Source organism: Bombus flavifrons, chromosome 1 (assembly GCF_040668555.2).
Source record: "Bombus flavifrons isolate JBK064 chromosome 1, iyBomFlav1_principal, whole genome shotgun sequence".
NCBI lineage: Eukaryota > Metazoa > Arthropoda > Insecta > Hymenoptera > Apidae > Bombus > Bombus flavifrons.
The window spans coordinates 4252601-4274724 of NC_138442.1; the positions used below are offsets into that span (position 1 = coordinate 4252601).

At 34.3% G+C, this 22124-nt stretch overlaps 2 protein-coding genes across 4 annotated transcripts in view; one reads left to right on the forward strand and one right to left on the reverse strand.

Annotated features, from left to right (window-relative positions):
- The window catches only part of ETHR (ecdysis triggering hormone receptor), a 126787-nt gene that overhangs the window by 76538 nt on the left and 28125 nt on the right, over positions 1-22124 (reverse strand). Inside the window, exon 1 of one of the 3 annotated variants that reach the window (XM_069109194.1) lies at positions 766-868. The exons of the other annotated variants lie outside the window; for them this stretch is intronic. The gene's annotated coding sequence lies outside the window, so the exon portion shown is untranslated. Of the gene's footprint in view, positions 1-765; positions 869-22124 lie in introns of those variants that run through there. 3 annotated transcript variants of the gene reach the window in all.
- On the forward strand, positions 813-17734 carry LOC138177878 (uncharacterized). The gene is made up of 8 exons (XM_069109153.1): positions 813-1537; positions 2748-2855; positions 3584-3729; positions 5408-5570; positions 6655-6811; positions 11871-12020; positions 13268-13706; positions 14208-17734. The coding sequence occupies exons 1-8, from the start codon at positions 1318-1320 to the stop codon at positions 14442-14444; spliced, it is 1620 nt and encodes a 539-aa protein (XP_068965254.1). The 5' UTR covers positions 813-1317; the 3' UTR covers positions 14445-17734.

The window sequence follows — 22124 nt, forward strand, 5'->3', positions numbered from 1 at the left end:
GTAGTTTCTTCGTTTCGAATGTTCCGTTAAACCAATGAAATATAATGACGCAGTCTTAAGTAAAGAAAAAAATACAATTTAATCAATCGAATTTTTTAAACATGATCTTCCGTACAATCCATAATATGTATTCTACACAGCAAGTAATTACAAAGTATATAGTACGAGATGTTTCACTCAAACCGAATAACTAGATAAATTACTAATTTTTGTTAAATTAATAGCTTGGTAAAATACATTGACCTCGTCCGGGTATCTTCTACAGAGACGTGTTAAAAAAAAGAAACGAGTATTGACATATAAAGAAATGTCAACAATCTTCAATACGAAGTATATCCTTTTCTTATTGTCATATGATAGTGCTTTGATATTGTACGTACAAACTTTTCTCCACATGTTAATCGCTTTGTTTTCTCTTTGGTAGCAATTTTAATTGAGACATTCAATAGAATTGACTGTCTGTAAACACGTATTAATATAACGTACATAACATTCTATTATAAAACAAATAAAAATTTAATCTTCAAGCAGTTGAAGCATAAAAGATTATATATTGCTAAGATCGATTTAAACGAAAGTAAATAAATGAAATAAAATGAAGGAAAATACAAAATATTCGAAGTTGCTATATTGAACGATGTTAAGAAGGGTTGACACGTATAATAGCAGGATTGAAAGAGGAAGAGGGAATAACAAGGTCGTCTTGAGAACACCTGGCGCGTGGTTATTGGGGCCTAAAACCCTAGAAATTCGCCTAATACATACCGTATTGGCTTCCTTATATAAAGCTTCCGCTTTTCACTATCAAGGTCCACAGTTCGAGGAGAAGCTGCTGAAGAACAGGCTACGGCTGCTCTGTCGTGATTAGCTCCCAGCGATCTTCGCCCCCGTAACGAGAGCCTCGCACTGACGTTCCGTCATTTTTCTGCGCGTCCGCGTCGTTCCTTGCCGCGTACCATAGTTCAGTGACGACAAAGAGAGCGATTAAAAAGAGAGAAAGAAAGAAATCGTTCACGCTGCAAGATTTTACGGTGTATTCGGTACGAGTGTTTCGTCCGCCAATATTCTGTAATTATTGCGAGCTAAATCTAAAATTACGAAAATATAGAAGAAGGGAAGAGAATCTACGAAAAGTCGGAAGAAACAGGGAATTGAAGATATTGAAAGAGGAAATAGGACGAAGATGAAGAGATGTAACGTAATGAAACAATGAAAGAATAGAATACAACGTAACGAGAGATTTAAAAGTAGCAAAGGGAAGGAAAGTGGAAAAAGAAGAGCAGAGGGAAAAAGAGAAGAGACACGAGAGGATTTAGAATGGGGAAGATGAGAGCTTTGCTGATGATAATCGGCATTATCTACGCGTGTACCTGTGGCGGGCGTACGGAATGTGGAAATCACGCGCAGATTTCGCTGCTGACAAGCATCCACGATGATGCGTCCTGCAGAAAGCTATCCGCTAGAGGTGTACTGCTGTACGAAGCGGCGAAGCTACTCACAGAGATTCACAATAACAAGACAGCTGGCTACGATATCGGTAAACAAGAGAAATATTATTTCGACTTTAGATTTTCACGATGATTAAACCGATTATACGTTTGTGATCTTGTCTTTTTATCGTCGCGGGGTAATAAGCAGGGACAGAAGAAGATGCTGAGCGAAGAAACAAAAGGATATAAGAAAAGAAATAGCGTAAAGGGGAAAAAAGAAACGATGTCAAGGAAACATTCCTGATACTTATCCGAGCAGAATAGATTAGACGTTAATATATATCGTATAGTAGCTTGGTTGTCTCCGGTGTTGGGTAAGATCGTTTCGAATGAATAGTTTCACAGGTTTTTGACTTTCCATTCTTTAGTTTTGCTCGGAGTGATTGTAATCATAGAGAACGGAGATTTCCTTTTATCTTTTGCGTGGAACGTTATCCAGTCTCCTTGGACATTTATCAAATAACGAATATTCAAGCGAATGGATTCCAAAACAGAGAAACTCCGACTTTGCAGGACTAATGATCGCTGAATTCTTAGATCGACAAAATTCTGTGAAAATTCAACGTATCATTATCGTTAGTTCAATTCTATCGAGGAGAATGAATTCCAAAGCATACGGGTTTCAATTTTTTAAAGTTAAGCGCGTATTTCCTAATTTAATTTTTCATGTAGCTTTATGTGGAAACTTAATACAATCGGTCGCGTTACAGTCCGTAAAACTGCAGGACTAAAGCCTGAAACCCTTAGAATACCCTCTGCATATAGAAATATCGAATTTATAGAATTAAACATCTCATTAATATAAATAACTTAATGCCTCAGTTGGATGGCCTTCTATAAAAGCTCAACGCGATTAGGTTTAACATATTAAAGCAAACAAGGCCGAAATCTTGAAATTCCAGCACTAAATCCTAAACGTTAAATCAGAAAGCTCGGAAACTTCACTTTCCCCATATTTACCCTTCAAGACATCCCTAACTTTATTTTTCAAACGAATAACATTCTATGATAGCTTAACGCGATTAGGCTTAACATGCTAAAGCAAACAGAGACCAACTCCAATTGAAATCCAATCTCCAAATCCTGAAACCTGGAATCTGAAAGTCTGACAACTTCTATCCACAAACGTGAACCCCCCATTTTAATTAAGATCATTCCTTAACTTAAGTTCTCAATCGAATAGCGTCGAGTGAAAGCTCAACGAAATGAAATCGTGTTAAGGTGAATAACTGAAGCATGGCTTCTACTATTTTGCAGAAGTGACTGTTGTGGACACGTGCGGTAGCATAACCGGCGCTCTGAAAGCAGCAATGAAGGCTCTCGTGGGGGCAGACACGAGCTGTTTGCAACCGCCCTACTACTTAGGTAAACGCAACAACTTGGAACATCGATCATGAGATTTTCCTAGTTGATACTTATCCAAAGAAAGATGTTTCGTACGACGTGTCACGATCCCCCCGTTTCCATTGCTGCAATCCCCTTCTGTTTGCGCTGCTTCAAGCGCACACATAGCTCGTCGCTTGGTTAGTCGCAAAATCGTGAAGCCGAGATCGAAGAATTTACGATCGTGCCTCGAATACCTGTGTTTTATCACCAATAACGTTTCACATTCCTTCTTTTTCTTTTTTTTTTTCTTTTTCTTTCGATCGTATTAACGTTGTAAACAACTGCATCTAAAGATCCTCGCATTTGTCCTTTTATTTGATTATTTGTTTGCAAAAACGGAGCATACTTTGTGATCGTCAAATTTCTTTAACAATTGACTAAGAAGCTAAATTTATCATTCTTATGTCATCGTATTTATAAAACATACGTTGTTCTTTCATTTTTTCAAAAGCTATAAGTTATAGTGGTTTTTAAGATGCCATTAAATTTCCTAACATGAAACGGTCATAAAGGGATCGCTTATTTTCATCATAAATGCATATAAAATTGAGTTTTTAAAAAATAACTGTACATAGAAATACAGCTGCGCAGGCAATTCTATTGCGTTGACAACTAAGTGATTGTCAATATCACCTAATGACAAAATCCGTAATCACTTAGTTGCCAACCCAATACTTCGTTCTAAGTTGTGTTACTTTGTTGAGTAGGAATTATCGGGCCAGACACTGCGACAAATGCGGAAGCCGTACACAAGATAACGTCAGTGCTGAAAGTGCCGCACATCGTGAGACGAGAATCGAATTCTCCGTACCTTCATCATTTAATGAAGGAATCCGATTCTTATCTAGTCCAGGTGACTAATTGCTTATTATAATAACCTTCGCATAACGAGATTAATTGATACAATGACGTCCGTGATCATTACAACACGTACATCCTATCTTTTTCAATAAAGACAAAAATATTAAATTATTACATTAATTATAAATTAAAATATCTGATAATGCGTAACTATTATTGATGCTGCGTCACGTAATCTACGTTACATTCCATGCATCTTTGCGATGCTAAACTATAAATATCAGCCAGATCCAGGGTCGTTCGCAGCGTTCTTTTCCATGAGGATTAATTCCAGCTAGATGACATTTAGGGAATGTTTCAAGTTTCTTCGTAAAATCAGGATATAGTATTCTTAATGAAGTAGAAACGTAGCTAGTTCGCTTTCGAAAACTTGGCTAGTAATAAATAATAGTTAACTGGGGTCATGTAAATGTTAATTCACGCGACTTACTCTATATATATATATATACAAAGTACATATATATACAAAAATATTACACCATTACATATATATGTGTAGTATCTTACTACTTTTTCCTTTTTTTCTATACGTGAGGAAATCCTCATGGACAGCCCCCCTCCCGCTCTATGGAAGCGGTGGGGTAGTGTCGGACTAAACCGACTAAAACCCCACGGTGGATCGCCCGACGCTCAGCTGGGATACCCCGGGACCTCTTTCGAATTACTGCCGGAGCAAAGTATCTTACTACTACAATTAGTTTATTTACAATAAATGGATTAAACAGATGTTGATTAAACAGGAAACGATGGTTGTTTAACGTGAACTAATCACAATAACGTATTCTAATTAAGACAACTAGATAATTAATTTGTAACTCTCTCTCGACAACGCAATTCGCACTCTCTGGCTTCCCAACTTATATTGCCGTTAATTCGTTTATGTCCCTTAGCAACCCCTTGTCTTTTATCTTAGCCTCATATCTTTTGTCTTAGCCCCACCACGCACATGCTCCGCAACCGTTCGTTTACAATTCGCCCGACACCCCCCAGGCCTCTCGTCCACGATACTACATATATATATATATATATGTAATGGTGTAATATTTTTGGAAATCAGGCGATCGATTCGTGAATCTGAAGAATCGGTTTTCTAAGTCTTCTTCCGTATCTCCTCAAAACTCTCCGCTTCCAATCCCTTTTCTCTTTCTCCTTCTAACTCTTAACTTGCTTTTCTTCTTCTTTGTTCAATCTTCGCTTCTCGAAATCCTGTTTTATTCTCTGTATTAAATGCCCGTCCTTCTTTACTTATATCGTTCAACCAACTCCCAGTAAACACAGGGAAAGTCAAACCGTCGGTTGGTGTTCTAAATTCTATAGAATTTACATATATATTATATTTTATACACGCATAATTGCAAATTCAACGACGCGAAAATAAAATTGCGGTTACGTGTTACTTAATCCTATTCGCGAACACGTGCTTTCTAATCGTTATTTCTCGCAAATTTCATACGAATCTTATGAAATAACGAAGATTTAAATAGAATAAATGTGAAAAGCATTGAAATTTCGAATTACTGAATTATTGAATTATTGAGAAGTGGCAAAGTATTCTCGTACAAAAATGGTGATTCTTTCAAATTATGATCTGTGGCAAATTAATGAAAGCAGATGGATCATTGTAAAGGAATTTCAGATCATCGCTGACCAGACACGATTTTCTGTTTCAGGGCACCTTGAAGGTCGTGGAGGAACTGAAGTGGAAGTCGTTCACGTTGGTGGTGAACGCGGATGAAGATGGCGAGGATGATGCTCAAAACATTGCTAAAAAACTGACAATAGCAGCCATTAGGAAGGGTCTGTGCGTTTTGATCGATGACGGCGATCAAGACGGTGAGATTGCCAATTTATTGAGTTTATCAGGACAGGATTATCGCTATATGAAATTAAATCATAATAATTGCGATAGAATTGAGTGATAGATTTGAGAAATCGATAGTAGACACGATGGAACAGATAATAGTATGCAGCATCTATTCTATTAGAGTATTCTAAATGTTCCAGGATGTAACAATTTGGAAATTCAGAAATTCAGAAATTCAGAAATTATATAATGGGAAAACAGAATAGGAAATGGTGCTGCCTATCAGTCTCGATGATTCTGAAATATATTGTCAAAGTCATCATCGCGAACAATTTTTCCCCACGTTACTGCCTACTGCGCTACTGTCACTCAGTCTTAGGTTTCGGGATATTCATAAAAAATTTCATTTAAATCCAGTTTCATTTAGTCTTCAATGCACTCTTTATATAGGCCACGTTAAATTTATCTTATCGATACTAATTACGTTTCATATAAATAAAAAACAGATAAATCAATAAGTTATAGTTTGGCTGGGATTAACATTCTTTATACGTACTACCAAACATATTTTTGTGTATGACTTACATGCTAAGACGTGTTTATCACTAGGTTACGTGTGGGGGACATTTATACACACGTATCTGCTGACTCTAATTATTAACATGTACGTGACGTGTTCTGCTGAAAGACAAGACGTACGAAACAGCATTACGTTGGTTATATCACAGAACTTCTATTTAGTCGCTGTTATCATTTTGACGATCGAATAACTGCATTTCCCGATATAATGACAGAGATGTTTCTGGTTAGATAATATTAATTATAACATGAAGCAACGAATCTACTAATTATAAATTGGAATATATCTATTTATTACTAATTAGCCTTGATTCAAATGAAAATTCTAAGAAATACATAGTATTAAAAGTACATAACTAAGGCCGCGATGGTAATACGTATAGGAAAAGAAATGAGCACGATCACCTTAATAATATATTTTAAGGCTATCGAGATCGGTGGAGAGCATCCTTTTGTAAATAATTGCTAAATTTTAACATTTCCACCTCTGATAATTCACAAGTTAGGAAATTCGAAAGTTTGAATATGCAACAGACTTGACCTCGCACATCGTGCATATTGGAACGCCGCAAGACGAATTCTTCAGCAAACCGGTGAACGCGACCGTTCTGGTCATCAGCGAAGGGCGCCTCGAAGAACACCTGAAGCACGTCAACTCGACAAACGCTATACTGCTTCTAGAAGACTCCAGGTAATCAAACGTGTCTCTACCTCCCCCTGCGCATTGATTGAAACCTATTTTCAATTCAAGTCATCTATGACCTTCGAGTTTATTATAACTCTCAACTAACCTTCTCTCTCTACTTTGAAAACATCCTCAAGAATCTTAGGATTTGTTATGCGCCATTCCTCTGTTTCACATAGGCTTCAACAATTAAATTATTATACTGCTCGTTAATCAGATTCCGTCAGGAGCATGCATCTCACATCTGATTTCCTTATCGTATTACACGTCCTGCTTCTCGAAACAATTTAATACAAGTCTTTTTCGCATCGTAAACACAGTCGATTGCAATGCTCTATGAGCAGAGGGTTTCATGATTCTTTACCAAGAATTACTTGATCTAAGATCTCTGAATGAGAGTGGATTTCTCTTCAATTTGAGTTCGCCATATGAAATCATCAATGATCAAACGAACAGTTCTTTTCTTACAGTTTTTATAAATCTAAATATTTCCATCTCTAACTCGTATTTGTCTTCTAGCTAATAGTTTTTCGGACCGCGTAGACTTCCCCTCTTCGTTATCTTGAATCTAAATTTACTGTTCTTCAATTAATGTCTTTTAATCTATATTGTATAAAATTTTGATTTTTGACCTTTTTCTCTTTTCTGTTTTTGTAAGTTGCTATATCCGATAAATACATGTTGTAAATGCATTCTAATGGTCACACCTTCTTATAAATAAATAAATAAATAAAAAAATAAATAAATAGTAATTAAGATTGTATCGAAAGCTGACTCATCACTAATGCTATTAAATCGTTAATTAAAAACTTCAATATATCAGATCTAAGGCCAAATAATTTTCCGAATATTACGTATTACTCTTAAAAGTCCAAAATATCTTAATCGTTACTTTGATAAATCCGATTACAGAGGAAACGAAAGGAACATAATTTTTTGTCTAACAATTACAATCGAAACCAATGAAACCATTCCGCCAAATTACAATCGTCGAAAACAATTAAGTGTATTTATAGAACTTGATTATCAATTAGTGATTCACGCTGCCAACACATTGAAAGACAAATTAAACTGGAATTGAAGATTCGTTCTTGTACACAATGCATAATTCATTTGATATAACGGGAAATCGTTTCTACTTGATTGAAATTCGATTACACAATTTTATTGTAAATGGCTTAACGCCCATCAACTCGCACTTTCAATTGCCCAAAAGCTCTTTGCTGTAAACGTCGCTTTAAATCCTCGTTCAATTCGCATATTTACAAAGAGAAATCACGTTCGTTCTCCACGCTGAACATTACAATGTGCACCACAATCGTTAGACTTCCCACATATGTCATTTGTTCGACTGGACCTTCATCGACTCTCTGATTCATCTAACCGACGCGACATGACGATTCGTCAGAATTCCACGTCTAGTGATGTCTGGTATCCAGCATCTATGAAAAAAATTTAAGAAAACCGTTTCCAATTTGAGAAAAATTTGTTTCTTAATTATTGAAATTTCGGAGTACAGAAAATTCTATCGATCTAAAATTTAAATTTTACTATTTTACATAAATTCTATCTCTCCTCAGGTACACGTAGATTATATTAACCGCATAATTTGCAAAAGTTGAAATGGCCAACACTTATTTTTCAAATCTTCAAATATAAAGAAATCTATTGACCCTATAAAATAAATTTTGCAACGTTCCCTTTTACGATCGTCTTAATCGTATAAATAATTCAAAACCAAATTTTACGAATCCACTTTGACAAACATAGAAACGTTCGTCGACCCTAGAAATTAATTTAATCTATATGGCTTGTGCGATCTTCCAAAGTATCGACCGTGTCAATTGTGTAACTCAGAAATGTCGAAGTTGCATAAGTTCAACCCGAGAATTACCGATCGTATCGATCTATCACAGCTTATCTCTTACTCACGATCATTCGTGAGCAAACGGTAGCCATGCTGACCTATTGTTGCGTAATACTCCGTCTATTAATACAATAGCATATTTTTTCTCTCTTTCTCTCCCTTTCTCTCCTCTCCAGGTGTCATCACAACAATGGAAATCCTGCGTCGACGTCTGACTCATACAAACGCACGTAACAAAAAGCTTCAGCAGATCGCGTGCCGATTGTGCAAACTTCATACGAGTTTACTGTTAAGCATAATTAATGTGATCATAAATATCGTGTACGTAACCAGTCGCTGGATTCAGGAAGAAAAAGGCGGGGCAAAAAATTAATTACCGAACGGATCGAACTTCCAACGAGTTAGTTTCCTGTTGCCGCGATTACACTGATTCTTTTTCTTTTTTTTCTTTTATTGTAAAAATTAAAAATGCGTCTTCATCCAGCGGGAATCAATGCTGCGTTAATGCAACAATTCATTTGCAGTTTTGTTTAATCAAACTGCATCACCGAATTCTGTTTCTTAACATTCTAACTACGATAGAGGATTGCAAGAATTCGTTTAATATTCTTTTCGTTACGGTTTCACACGCTTACATTTATTAGTTGTATTTGCATTTTGAACAGTATATGTAAAAACGCATATTACTACGTTATCCATATTAATCAGATTTATCACGATAATTTATCCATTATATAATAATTTTCAATACAGTAGTTAAAGCATAACGCAGCAACAACTAAAACATAATAAAGCAACTATCACACGTTTTTACAGTATGCACTAGAACATTAGTGAAGTGACTAATCAATCGAGATGAGATTAAAAAATACACGCATAATTGCTCCTTATCTCTAAAAAATTATTCGCGTATTATAATTTTAGTACATATAATCTGTTATCTTGCGATAAAGCAGCAGCGTTAGTGCTAGGTTTCGAAGGGACGAGGAAACAATTTTTAGAAAACGAAGCAACAAATTAAAAATTAACATAAAATAAAAATAAAAATAAAAATTGTTTTTCGATCGAATGAATTACGCTTATGTTCGCATGTTATTCCACAGATTGCGTCACCGAGACGCATTTTATATTCAATGTATCGTCATTATAGCGGCAATCTGTTATTCATGGAAATAAGCCTAATCGTGCAATTAGCCTTTGCATATTAATATCAGGATAATAGATAGCGGTTAATAGAAATATAAGTACAAGCAAACATTAGCACGCGACCACACCGAGTTCATTAGCACGTATCTATCTGACGTTCTGTCACCTAATTAGTGACTGTTACAATTGCAAATTCTACCGCTATATTTTATTATTACTCAAACGTCGTTCTGATCGATTGTATTTTATATTTACATTTTATTTCTCTTTAATCTGTTTTCAATTGATTTATCGTATATATTTAATGTGTCCTTAATAGCAATTAAATTCTGCCTACCATTTTGTATTTTCTTATATATATATATTTATGTTTGTAATTTCTTAAATATAATATAAGAAATATAGAGTAATATTGAGGTAAGCTATAATAATTGAAAAATGAAGGGGAGTTGTTTTTTAGTCAAAGACGGATTGTCAAGGACATGATGTAATTGCTTATATATATGGTTTTATTGGAGTCATGGAAATTACACGATAATAAGGATATTAGAAATAACAATGACTATATATACGTGAGGTGCTGCATTCAATTTTCATAGATTTAATCTAAATAATGCAACCATAAAAAACGGGATATTCCACGAAGATCTTCTAGAACATAAAGTCTGATTTACGCTGGTAATCAAGGACATATAATCGTAATTTAATAATTTTATTCTCGTTTTCGTTATTAAGATCGTTATATGTTAAATTAGCGTTTCCGTAATTTAATCATTGCTATTAATCATTCGCTCATACCTGTCAGAAACTTCTACAAAGAAAGAAATATAATTCGATCCTGGAAATACATAGAGATATACTTTATATGATTAGATCTTAAAATGCACAATAAAAATTCTAGGAAATATACAATCCTATTAAACACGAGGAACATGTTGATATTAAAATCTCTGTATGTAACAAGTCCAATATACCAAATATCCAAACAGGGCTTCGTTTATACATTTGAAGGCCCATTTTAAAATGTGGCCCCATAAAGAATGATGTATCCAAATATTCTATAATGTACATACACATGTATACAGAAATATTCTATTAAGTTTCTCTCATGAAATCAGACAACTTTCATATAAACAATTTTTCAAATAAAACAAATAAAAAATTTGAAGAAATTATAATTATAAGCATTTCTAATACATGTAAATTACTCTATGTCTCTTATATTATATTTAAGAAATTATATGAAATTATAATTACAAACATAATCATATATATGTAAGAGGTGCTTATAATTACAATTGCTTCGAATTTTGTATTTGTTAAACAGATAATAACAGTATAAATATGTATTGAACATATCTACAGGGTGGTTGGTAACTGGAGGTACAAGTGGAAAGGGGGTGATTCTACGCGAAAAAAGAAGTCGAAAATATAGAATAAAGATTTTTTTTTTAATTTTTCCACCGAGACAACGATCTACAGTGAGATCAATTATAACGTACCGCACGCGCACCGAGCGAAAATTCAAAGTCGATTTTCTCGAAAACAAAGCCTCAAACGAAAAATTTTTATTCTATATTTTCGACTTCTTTTTTCGCGTAGAAACACCCCCTTTCCGCTTGTACCACCAGTTACCAACCATCCTGTATATCTAAATCTATATATTAACCTACTATACCCAAATTTATATGTTGGGTTGAGCAATAAATTCGTTCACATTTCACTAGTGAGTTTTTGTAGCCTTCAGAAGAATGCTATAAAAATATTTGACGAATGTAAAAACATAAAAGATACGTCCTTGAATTTTTTAATGGTAGATATATGTACGTTAATAAAGAAATAATAATACTAAAGAGGACTCGGTAGATCTTATGTGAAAATTATAATAACGTGCTCTTTTAGGAACTCGTGAGTGAACTTATTACTCAATCTAACAGTACGTATTATAATACGTAATTGCATGTATTATAATATACGTATACGTAGATTTTATATGAAAATACATAAAAATATATGGTAGAAAAATTCCGTGAACTTTTCTTTTCTTTTTAGGAACGAATTCCCAGGATTAGAAGCAAGGGTAGAGAAGTCGAAATGGTGGTCGAGCAAAGATAGCGGGAAATACGACTCGGAGGAACTGAGGGAAGTTAGATGGCTTGAGGACGCGATAAAGGTGTATGCGAAAGCGTTAGACACGCTGTGGTGAGCATGACTATTTGATTACTCGTTAATCGTCTGTTCCCGTGAAAAAATTGCAAAATACACAGTCACCCATGGCATAAATTCGCAGCATCTAATTATGTAAGAAGCAAAAAGTCAGTCAAGATAATCAAAATATGCTTATACTTTACATCTTCAACAGTGGAAACGTCGTTACGTAGTCGGTCGATTCAAAATTCAAACAGACGCTCGCTTTTATCAGTCACATATTTATGAACAACTGTCATTAATAAGCGGTACCTATTATTTACGATTATTAATTTTACGAGTCACGTATGTATGTATGAACGATAATGATCAATAAATGATACATATTATTTATCATTAAAATATTAAATATTACTTAGGATTTTCTTTGTGGCAAATTATCTGCTATAACATTGTCTGTAGAGATTAATACAATACAGTTGATTCGAAATTGATGAGACACCAACAGTAATTTCTTTTATTTCGATAGATCTTTGATGAAAAACAACATAACATTCTCACCTAACCTTTTTCCGAAATTTCAATATTATGAAATACGTGATGATCCCACATTTTTCGTCAGTAGTATACAATGTATAAATACAAATACAACATATTAATAATAACATTGGTGTGAGCATTCTAATCTAAAACTCGTATTTAAATCTTTCGCTATATTTAGAGCAAAATTAAAGTATCAGAGTTTGATCTTAATGTCGAACTTAACCGATAACGTATTAATCGTTACCGTATCTATTAACTTGCTCATTTTACAGAGCAATTTTCATAGAATGCAAATCGGTATAAATTAAGATTAATTTGATAATCTTGAAATACGATTCAAGCGTTAGGTAGCTTGTCAAAGTTTATTTTGTCAGTTCCTTTATCATTCTCCTGTAAAGACAAGATCTATCGTAGATGGAACAACGTGTAATTAGATTAATTAATCGGCAGGATAATTATCGAGTTTGATCGAATCAAGCGTTAATTAGCGAAATCTCAACGACGTGCTACGAATACCACGACAGAAATTATTTCCGTTCGTTATACGGAGATCTATCGACGTCTATTTATAATTAATTAATGATAAATTATATATATAAATATTAATAAATTAATTATAATAATTTTTTATTATAATTGGCAAATTGAAAGGTTGATATTCCACACCTATCTTTTTCCACTTTGCATCAACAATATCTCAAAAGCAATCTAACCTGAACGCTTTGTCGTTCTGAATGAACCGTTTGACTTGCTTGTAGCAAGAAGAAGAAGTGCAAGAGCCAGGTAAACGCCGTCGACTGGAACAACGTTGTGTCGAACGTAATCGCGGGTCACGCGAAGGAATCGCAATCAAGTGCTGCTTCTCTCGAGCTGTCGATGAAAGTAAAGGCCTCGGATCTACAGACAATAGGCACGATCGTCGTCAGCAAGAACAAGGTAAAATTACATTGGGGCGACGACGATGACAACGATGGCGACAAAGACGACGATGATGAAAAGGATGATGATAAGGATGACGATAACGAGGGTGATGAGGATGAAATGCCTAAAGCGTTCAAGAAGTTGATCAGTAAGGAAAAAGGGATGAAGACTGGCTGTGCTACCACACCGAAGGAGATTAAGATGTTGCACGAGAACGACGACGAGACTGCTCAGGTTCTCGTTTCTGAGATAGATAACACCGAGTGGTGGACCATGGTTAGTCATTTGTTCAGTTATTAACCTGTACCAGTTGTTCTGCAATTCTCATTTAGGGTTTCATTATTTGTGCAGTCGTTGTTCAAATTTTTCACACTTGGCAGATGACAGTGCATGTTAATGAGTCAAGCTTCGTTCTGATCAGTCAAGTAACTTCAATTTGACTAATCTAAATTGAGTTTTATTTACTTGAATACAAGTGGCTTGACTTCAGGCTTATATTCGTATAAGCGAAGCTAGTTACTTTGAAGTTATTTCGACCTAAGTAACGTAATTCCAAATAGACGCGTAATAGAAAATGGACACCTATAATGGCATATGTCTATCGTCGACCTAATATACAGCCTTGTATACAACTTATTGTAGGTAATTAAATTGCAAGTTTCCCTAATGAGAAATCAGACACAAATTATGGGATATCGTAGAATAATATTCCGATAGATTGTGATAATTAAAATAAAAGAATGAAATTGTTATTGATTATATGATATAACGATATAGGTTGGCACGGTAAGTGGCGTGGGTGTGGCCATGTTCGTGGTCGGGATCCTAGCCGTTTACGTGGTCTACACAAATATTCGTGGTCCAGTGGCACCGAAAAACGCTCGTATCGAAAGAGACACTAGTCTGAGAAGAGTTGGTAGCGACAGGGAACCACCTGTCCGTACCCAAAGACACCAACGTACGTTGCAGAGGAGGGACAGTAACAGAAGCACCATTTCAGAGAAAAGCGTCTGACGGGATTTTTCGATGGCAGGCAATCTCGAAAACTAAAGCTAGTCACACACTTAAACGAATCGAATATGTCGATAACGCGATATCTTTTTAGTTTTGATTGATCTTGAGTCGTCTCTAATCGGTTTGAATCGGATTGAGTTATTTTAGAAATGATTTGCAGTGCTGCGAGTGATTATAGACTCAAACACATTGTTCATCCTTTCTTCATTATTTCTTCAATGTCTGCAAGAAACCACTGATCATGTCTGGATATGTTCAATGAAATTGTTTTTGTAACAGATCGATCGGACGCTATAGAATATCAAGAGTTGTCTCATGACGAAATTTCATAACCGAAATAGCGAACAAGGAGACAATTTTTCAACAATACAATGCTCCCATTTATATAGCCGCCACTACAAAAAATTGTTTCCCAGATTTTGGAATAGAATTATTACCATGGCCAGCATTGAGTCTTGATCTGAATCCTACTGAGAACCTGTGGGGGATTCTAACAAGTATGGCCGGTTATTCAAAACGAAGCTTTAAATAAGTTAATAGATAACAGAAGTAATAGAAAATAAAGAGAAATCCACTAAATATCGAATGAGAACGTAACAAAGTTAACATCAAGTTTATATTTTTTCATAGCCGAAAACGTAATTTTAAGGAAAAGTTTAATTTTCTACAGATTTCTAAAGAAGAAAAATTTTACATATCGTATCTCCAGTTTTATGTGACAATATGAAATTATATAAAAGACTTTGTCAATTTTTGTTTTAATATTATGAAAAATCTAAAAATGGGCTTGAGCTTATAATTATTCACGGCAGTGTATGTTAACACAGTTAACACATTTAGTATGATGTCGATATGTGTATCGAAGTGGAAGAAGCTCTTCAGTGACGATGTCGATACGCGTGGACAATACTTTCTTTTTCCTCAGAAATCTGACGTGTGTTGTAATCACTTTTTAAGGAAAACCAAGTGAAAAAAGTTGTTTTTAGTATTTTTCAATGCGGAATATAGGAATCGACTTCGTAAATCGAAATATTCTCCATTTAACGTGTTAAGGTAGGTTTAGGATTAACAAGCTTGTCTTGATTCTTCTTGATTTGAAGTGATTTGTTCGATTAAATCGATTTTAGACAGATTTGTTCATTCGAATTTCGATTGATTCTCTATTCGATTGATTTGTTTGAGATTCGGAATGGTTTGACAACAGTCGTCATTTCCATTTGCAATCGATGCAAACCAACTCAAACTCGGTTCACTCAGTTCAAATACATTTAAATCGGTCCAAATTCGTTCGAATCGACCAAAATGCCTTCAATTTCCGATCTAATCACTTTCAATTTAGTTTCACTCGTTGGAAAAAGATTCAATTTCGATTGGAACAAGTGTACGACTGGCTGGTCCTCAATTCAACCTAGCGCGTCATATTTCGCGGAAACTTTCAACAAGCAACCTCAATCTCTATCGAATCGATGGAAAACCTCAAATATCAGCAAAATGTCAACAAGTTGTCTGTTTGCTTTTACCTTCTTGTCTCTCTCTTCCTCTCTCTCTCTCTCTCTCTCTCTCTCTCTCTCTCTCTCTCTCTCTCTCTCTCTCTCTCTCTCTCTCTCTCTCTCTCTTTCTCTATTCCGAAAGAAAAATGGAATGAGTACACACTGAGAATAATTTCTTACAAAAGAATAGTTTATCCTTTAATCCTCTCACTGCAAAATTACAAAATCGTTGCAACTGCAAAATCGTTGGAAAATCGCTATGTTGGCATATATAGAAACGAGTTTAAACCATTATTCGATGTTTTTAAACTAACTTTTAAAAAAAAGAGAAAAAAACGAGAAAAAGTTAAAAAATATTAGACGAAAATGTCAAAAATATTAATTGACAAATAATATCAACTAAAGTACTCATATCAACCAGAAACTAAACTTTAGCTACTAGGCTCTAGTCACTAGACTCTAGTCTACTCGATCGCCCATTAACATGTTCACTGCGGTATAGGACATATAGGCCCCGTAACGAACTTTCCTTCTGGGTAGCCCCTTTTTCATTAAACTTTCCTTATTTGCGTAGCTACTATTTCCTTCATTGTTCAACATTTATCAACGATACAAAAATTAACTGAGTCTCCGCAGAGTAAAGTAACATAATATAGTTGTAAATCATAAATCATCCAATTAGTGCGAAAAATTTAACGATTGTAACGATTTGTTGTACGAGGCTTATTTGTCACGTACCACTAAGAATGTAACAACGCTCCTCGTTATCAACAGATGGCCACTTTATTATATTGTAGTATATTTCATAAATCTGTCAAATATGGAAGTGCAATACGAAACATATGTCGAAAGAAGTGCGGAATTACGGAAAGGACAATATGATCATTCGATCAAAATTGCTACGGGTCACTGTTGCCCCGTATCGCCAAATACGAAAGTGCATTACGTAGCCTATTTGTCCCGTACCGCGAAATACGATAGTCTTTTAAAAAAGTGAACGCCGTACTAAACGTGTTAAGTGTCCGAACACTTTAAACGATTTGTAGCAATAATAAACGAATATTATTGAAATATATGAGTTAACGATAAACATTACCAAGAAATACTGGTATCATCTTTGCCATTAGATTCGATGTTATACGGATAAAAGGACTATATAAACGAAGTACACAAGTGTCAAGTAACTAGAGTATTATTATTCTTATTATAGGTATTTGAATCATCAAAATAAAGACCAGTACTATACATCTTCGATATAGGTATCAGAGAAGTATGCATGAATAAAAGGAACTATTATAGATATAATAAATTTAATATATGTAAGTAAAAACGATTGCTCTTATTACTTATTACAAAATTGTTAAGTTTTCTCCTGAGATCTGCTGACTGTTAATAAATTATTATGCTCATACGCAGCAGTTGCTTACAATTTAATAAATTTCAAACTTTAGGGGAACGATGTTTCATAGTGCCTAATAGTTCCGTTTGGATTTCACCACAGAGAACTGTGTAAATTTACATTCACGATGGCAATATGACTTGTATGTAAACGCTCGAAAGAATATTTCAATTTTAACATCATACAATTACGGAAATTTCTGTATAAGCATATGAATACGTAAATATGTGAGAGATAATACAAGCTTAATGGCACCTACTGTGAGAATCGATGAAGTTACCGTTGAAGTTGAACGAAGTCATCTCTTTAAGGAAGAAGTTCCTCGAATCTTTGAAATATTTCAACGATTGTATCCTGTACTATCAAACAATTAGGAAAGCATTAAAAAGTTCTGATAAGAAGTTCATGATCTTTTTACACTGTTCAAACATTTGAATAGAATACCACATTTTCTTTAAAGCTACTTAAAGTCCAATATCCCACTTCTCGTGACCAGATTGCGAATTTTTGTGTAATTTCATATCTTCATTGACGTTATTAATGAAACGGAAATTGCATAAAAATTAATTTTCCTTATTAAACGTTACAACAAGCATTTCGAATATCCTTTACCTTTCTGCATATTATGTGCGCTTTGTACATTCCCAAACTTTTAAATTTCGCCTAAGTGTATAAAAAATCCACTGTGCACTCGTAACTTTTTCGTTCTATCCAAAAAATTCGCAGAGTACCATGTCGTCTTTAAAACCACAAAAATTCCAATAATTCCTTTTCCTTTCCTCTTTCTGCACTCTATCCGAAAATTCAAAAGGAATCGCACCTTGTGTAAAATCAAATAGATAAAAATGCCAGTGCTGTATTTCTCGTGATTTTCCTTGAATTTTTGCAGAATTCTCTTTGCAACCATAGAAAATTGGAATGAAAAATTGAATGTTGTAAAAAATGATGAAATTCGTGGGTTGATTTAAACGCTGAATAAATGACGAGGCTTACTCGTCGTTGTTTTGATCGACGCGACCGATGATTGTCGAGTATTTTGCATGTTACATAACTTTGATTGAACGTCTGATTGGGTCAAGTGGCGAGAACAATAGTTGATCTCTCTCCACGCTGGGCATAACCCTATTTTACAATCTTAATTTATCACATCCGCGGCAACACTCGCCCCATAGCTTTTACGTGTGAGCTTCCTCGTGCCGGAAGTGTTACTCTGATGTCTTGTTCCGCGACTGATAATCTCTGCGAAGCTGAAAAGAAACGCCAAGGTCAATTTTATCGACCTCATCCTCCTCACTGCGCCGAATACCACACACTTAAACAACACTTCTCTTTCTCGCGTAATTATTCATGCTTGGATGCTGCACCTTTTCTTGGAAATAGTTAACGCGAATCATAGTGGAGAAAGGAATATTGGAATATCATTAGAACGAACGAAAATAAATTAAATTAGGACAACTTTCACACGCAACAATAATATCATAAAAAATGGCAACTTTTTGAAACTGGTAAAATAAATCGATTCGTATGAAATTCTGTGTTTCATTTTTCTTGTTTCACTTTTTACCGTTTATACTATATAAATGGCGCGCCCGTTAGAGGCTGTGATTGTGAAATCGTAAGGTCTAGAAGATCAGTGGAATTGATCAACTTGAGCTTCCAACGAATGAAATATATTTAGTGCAATAATTACAGCGTAACATTATTGGCACATGTATTCATACGATCGATATTATTGCATCAAACGGCATTAAAATCATCGATGTTCATTCTAAGTAGACGAACAACTGGTTCTTAAAGTCAAGCGAAGGAAAAGTATCATTGGTGTACATATTGATGGAAGTAAAACATTCTTGCATTTTTTATCTTTCCTTTGCAACACTTTTTTCGACACGTTTCTAGTTTCTTTTTTTATTTAATATACCTATATCAATGAATTACTATACATGATATATAATGACTATATATCATATATGTAATATAATAATTATAAATGTAACATCTATAATATACATACATATGTAGAGAGCGTGGCGCTGTTTGGAGCAGAGGTATAGGACTGGAACATGGAAGAAAGACTGGATAGAATACAAAGAAGATATGTAAAATGGATCTTAGGTTTAGATATGACAACACCAAATTATATATTGATAGAAGAATGCAAGCTAACAGAAATCAAAGAAAAAGCATTAAAAAGAGCAGCAAGGTATGAAGGGAAAGCCTTAGAATCAAAAAAGGAACTAGTAAAGGAGTGCATAAAGGAAAGAGAGAGAAACTGAGGAAATGGCCAAGAAGGGAAAAGAGCAAGAAAGAGAAAGAAGGGGCTAGAAGAGGTGAGAGATGAAGGGACACAGGTGAAAGCAAGAGAAGAGCAAGAAAGGATGACAGCAGACCAAATTATAGAAGAAAGAAGAAAGAGAGAAGCAGAAGAGAGGGGAAAAAGGATAAGGGAATCCAAATATAACATACATTACAGAAAAATCGTCAAAGAAGAGTTATCAAAGTATTTAGAAGGGAGGATGAGGTGGAAGGACAGAAAAATATTAGCAAGATTCAGATGTGGAAACGAGACCAAAGCAAGGGAATACTGGAAAGAAGAGGGAGAAAAAAGATGCAGACTATGTAAAAGGAAAGAAGATGACCTGAGACATGCAATAGAAGAATGTGAAATAATGGGAGGACCAAAGAACATAGAAAAAACACTAAATGAGACTGGAGAAGGACTAACAGAACTAAAAGCAATAATAGGGAAGAGAAGGGCAATACAAGACGGGGAGGAACAACAAGAAGGAAGCATAGCAAGGAGGCAAAATCCCAAAAGTTGCAATAGTTTTTAGTCATTAGTTCTTAGTTTTTAGAGATAGAATAATTAAGGGAGTGCAATATAATAGAGTGGATAAGAGGGGAGGTAGATATATAAGAAGCGAAATAGGTATAAGAAATATAAAACCGAAAGTTCGTCCAAAGCCGAAAGGCATGGACTAAGCAATAATAAATAAATAATAATAAAATACATATATATATATATTGTACATTATACATTATATTAATAAATATTTATAAATTATATATTATAGATATTACATATAATGAAATTAAATACTAAATATATTATGTATAATATTTCATACAAATATCACTGAGTAGTTAGACATTTAAACAAAATTTGCAAAGATCCTAAAATAAGCATACAAATACTAATTGAATGAAAATTAGATAAAATCAAACTTTGAAAATCTTGATAAGAATTTAACAACATAGGCAAAGTAAAACCGCAATAGACCTATATTGTTCAGATTGCTTCATTCACATACGTGTAACGGTATATCGATCTGGTATTTCTCTAAAGTATAGAGTGTACAAGATCGTTCACCGCCTGTCGACTGGTTCATTCAACGATCAGGCAATGACCTCTGAAATCCAGAAAGTTGTGACACGCGCGACACCGATGAATAGTATGTCGTGTGAGTGTAACAGGAAAATGTCACGCATAGTTGCGTATCTACGACGGGATTTCCAATTTCCTCCAACCGCGTGGGATTCCCTTAAGAGTAAAAACGCGATAACTCGTAAAGCAAAATATACGGGCAGATGATATTTATGCTGAAAGAATAGTAAATAAGAAACTGAAAACAGCGTGACTTCAAAAAATACAGAGGTAACATTGGCGAATATAACTTTGAAAAAAATATTAAATCTCGAAAGAGAATAACGAATAAATATAATTGAAAGATTGTGTTAACTGTGGGAAATAATTACGGATGAACATACTGAAAGTGGCATTGTTAACAAAAATATCAAATATTGAAAAAGTTACAAGTAAATGCACTGGAAACATCGTGATAAGAAGAGTTAGCGATCGTGAAAAGAAGATCACATGTAAATATTGAACACTGTGGCAATTATATTGAAAAACTTCAAAAAATTCTAGAGAAATGTGCTGCTATAAAGAATCGATACTACTAGAAATGATTACACTAAACCATCATAATCATAATAGTAATAGTGCTAACTGTTCAAGGAAATTTATGGTAAATGCTGTATATGCAAACTAATGGAATGTTATTAATTACTATATAAAAATGAGAATAAATACATTAAATGTGATCAAAGCAGTGTCGATTATTAGAAAAAGGATTGAGATCAATAGATAGGAGGTGTCCATAATAATACAAGTATTAATTATATCAAAAGGAAATTATGGTAAATATAGTACAAGTACCATACTCATAATAGTAACAGTTATCGAATAAACATATACTTTATATTTTTCCTACGTATATTTATCTTATATAGCGAAAAACGCGTCACCTATTCCTTTTAATAAAGTCGCAATTTTGATTATTGAAATAGCATATTACGTATGAATGAATAGTACTTTCCCTCCAATTGAATGTCACATCAATAGCGTAATAGGCAATGAAAAAAATGATCGCTTGCATTTGATAGAAATGCAGAAGCATTATCGGTGGAAAGTAAATAACGTTCATGCATACGCCACTCTACAAGCAGAAATGTTATATTTGAAAACATTTAATTTCAGAATGTTTTACATAGAAAAATGACTTTATTTTTAATAAAAACACAAAAAATGTCCTTCTATTTCATGCTGTAATTTGCTTGATTGTTGGTACTGCTGGTAGTTCGCACAATTTTAGCAACAATCAGCATACCTGCTGCTGCACCGATATCCAATCAATTCTAATACAGATCCAATTAAATACGTCAACTCTGATTGCGTAATTAGTCCTTTAAATTAAAAACCGTAGGAGGAATAATTTAGGTCAATTACTA

Excerpts from the sequence above, each read along its gene's own strand:
- LOC138177878 (XM_069109153.1), top strand. The coding sequence starts at position 1,318 with ATGGGGAAGATGAGAGCTTTGCTGATGATAATCGGCATTATCTACGCG. Across the intron at positions 1,538-2,747 it reads GACAGCTGGCTACGATATCG|AAGTGACTGTTGTGGACACG; the intron begins GTAAACAAGAGA and ends ACTATTTTGCAG. Across the intron at positions 2,856-3,583 it reads GCAACCGCCCTACTACTTAG|GAATTATCGGGCCAGACACT; the intron begins GTAAACGCAACA and ends TTTGTTGAGTAG.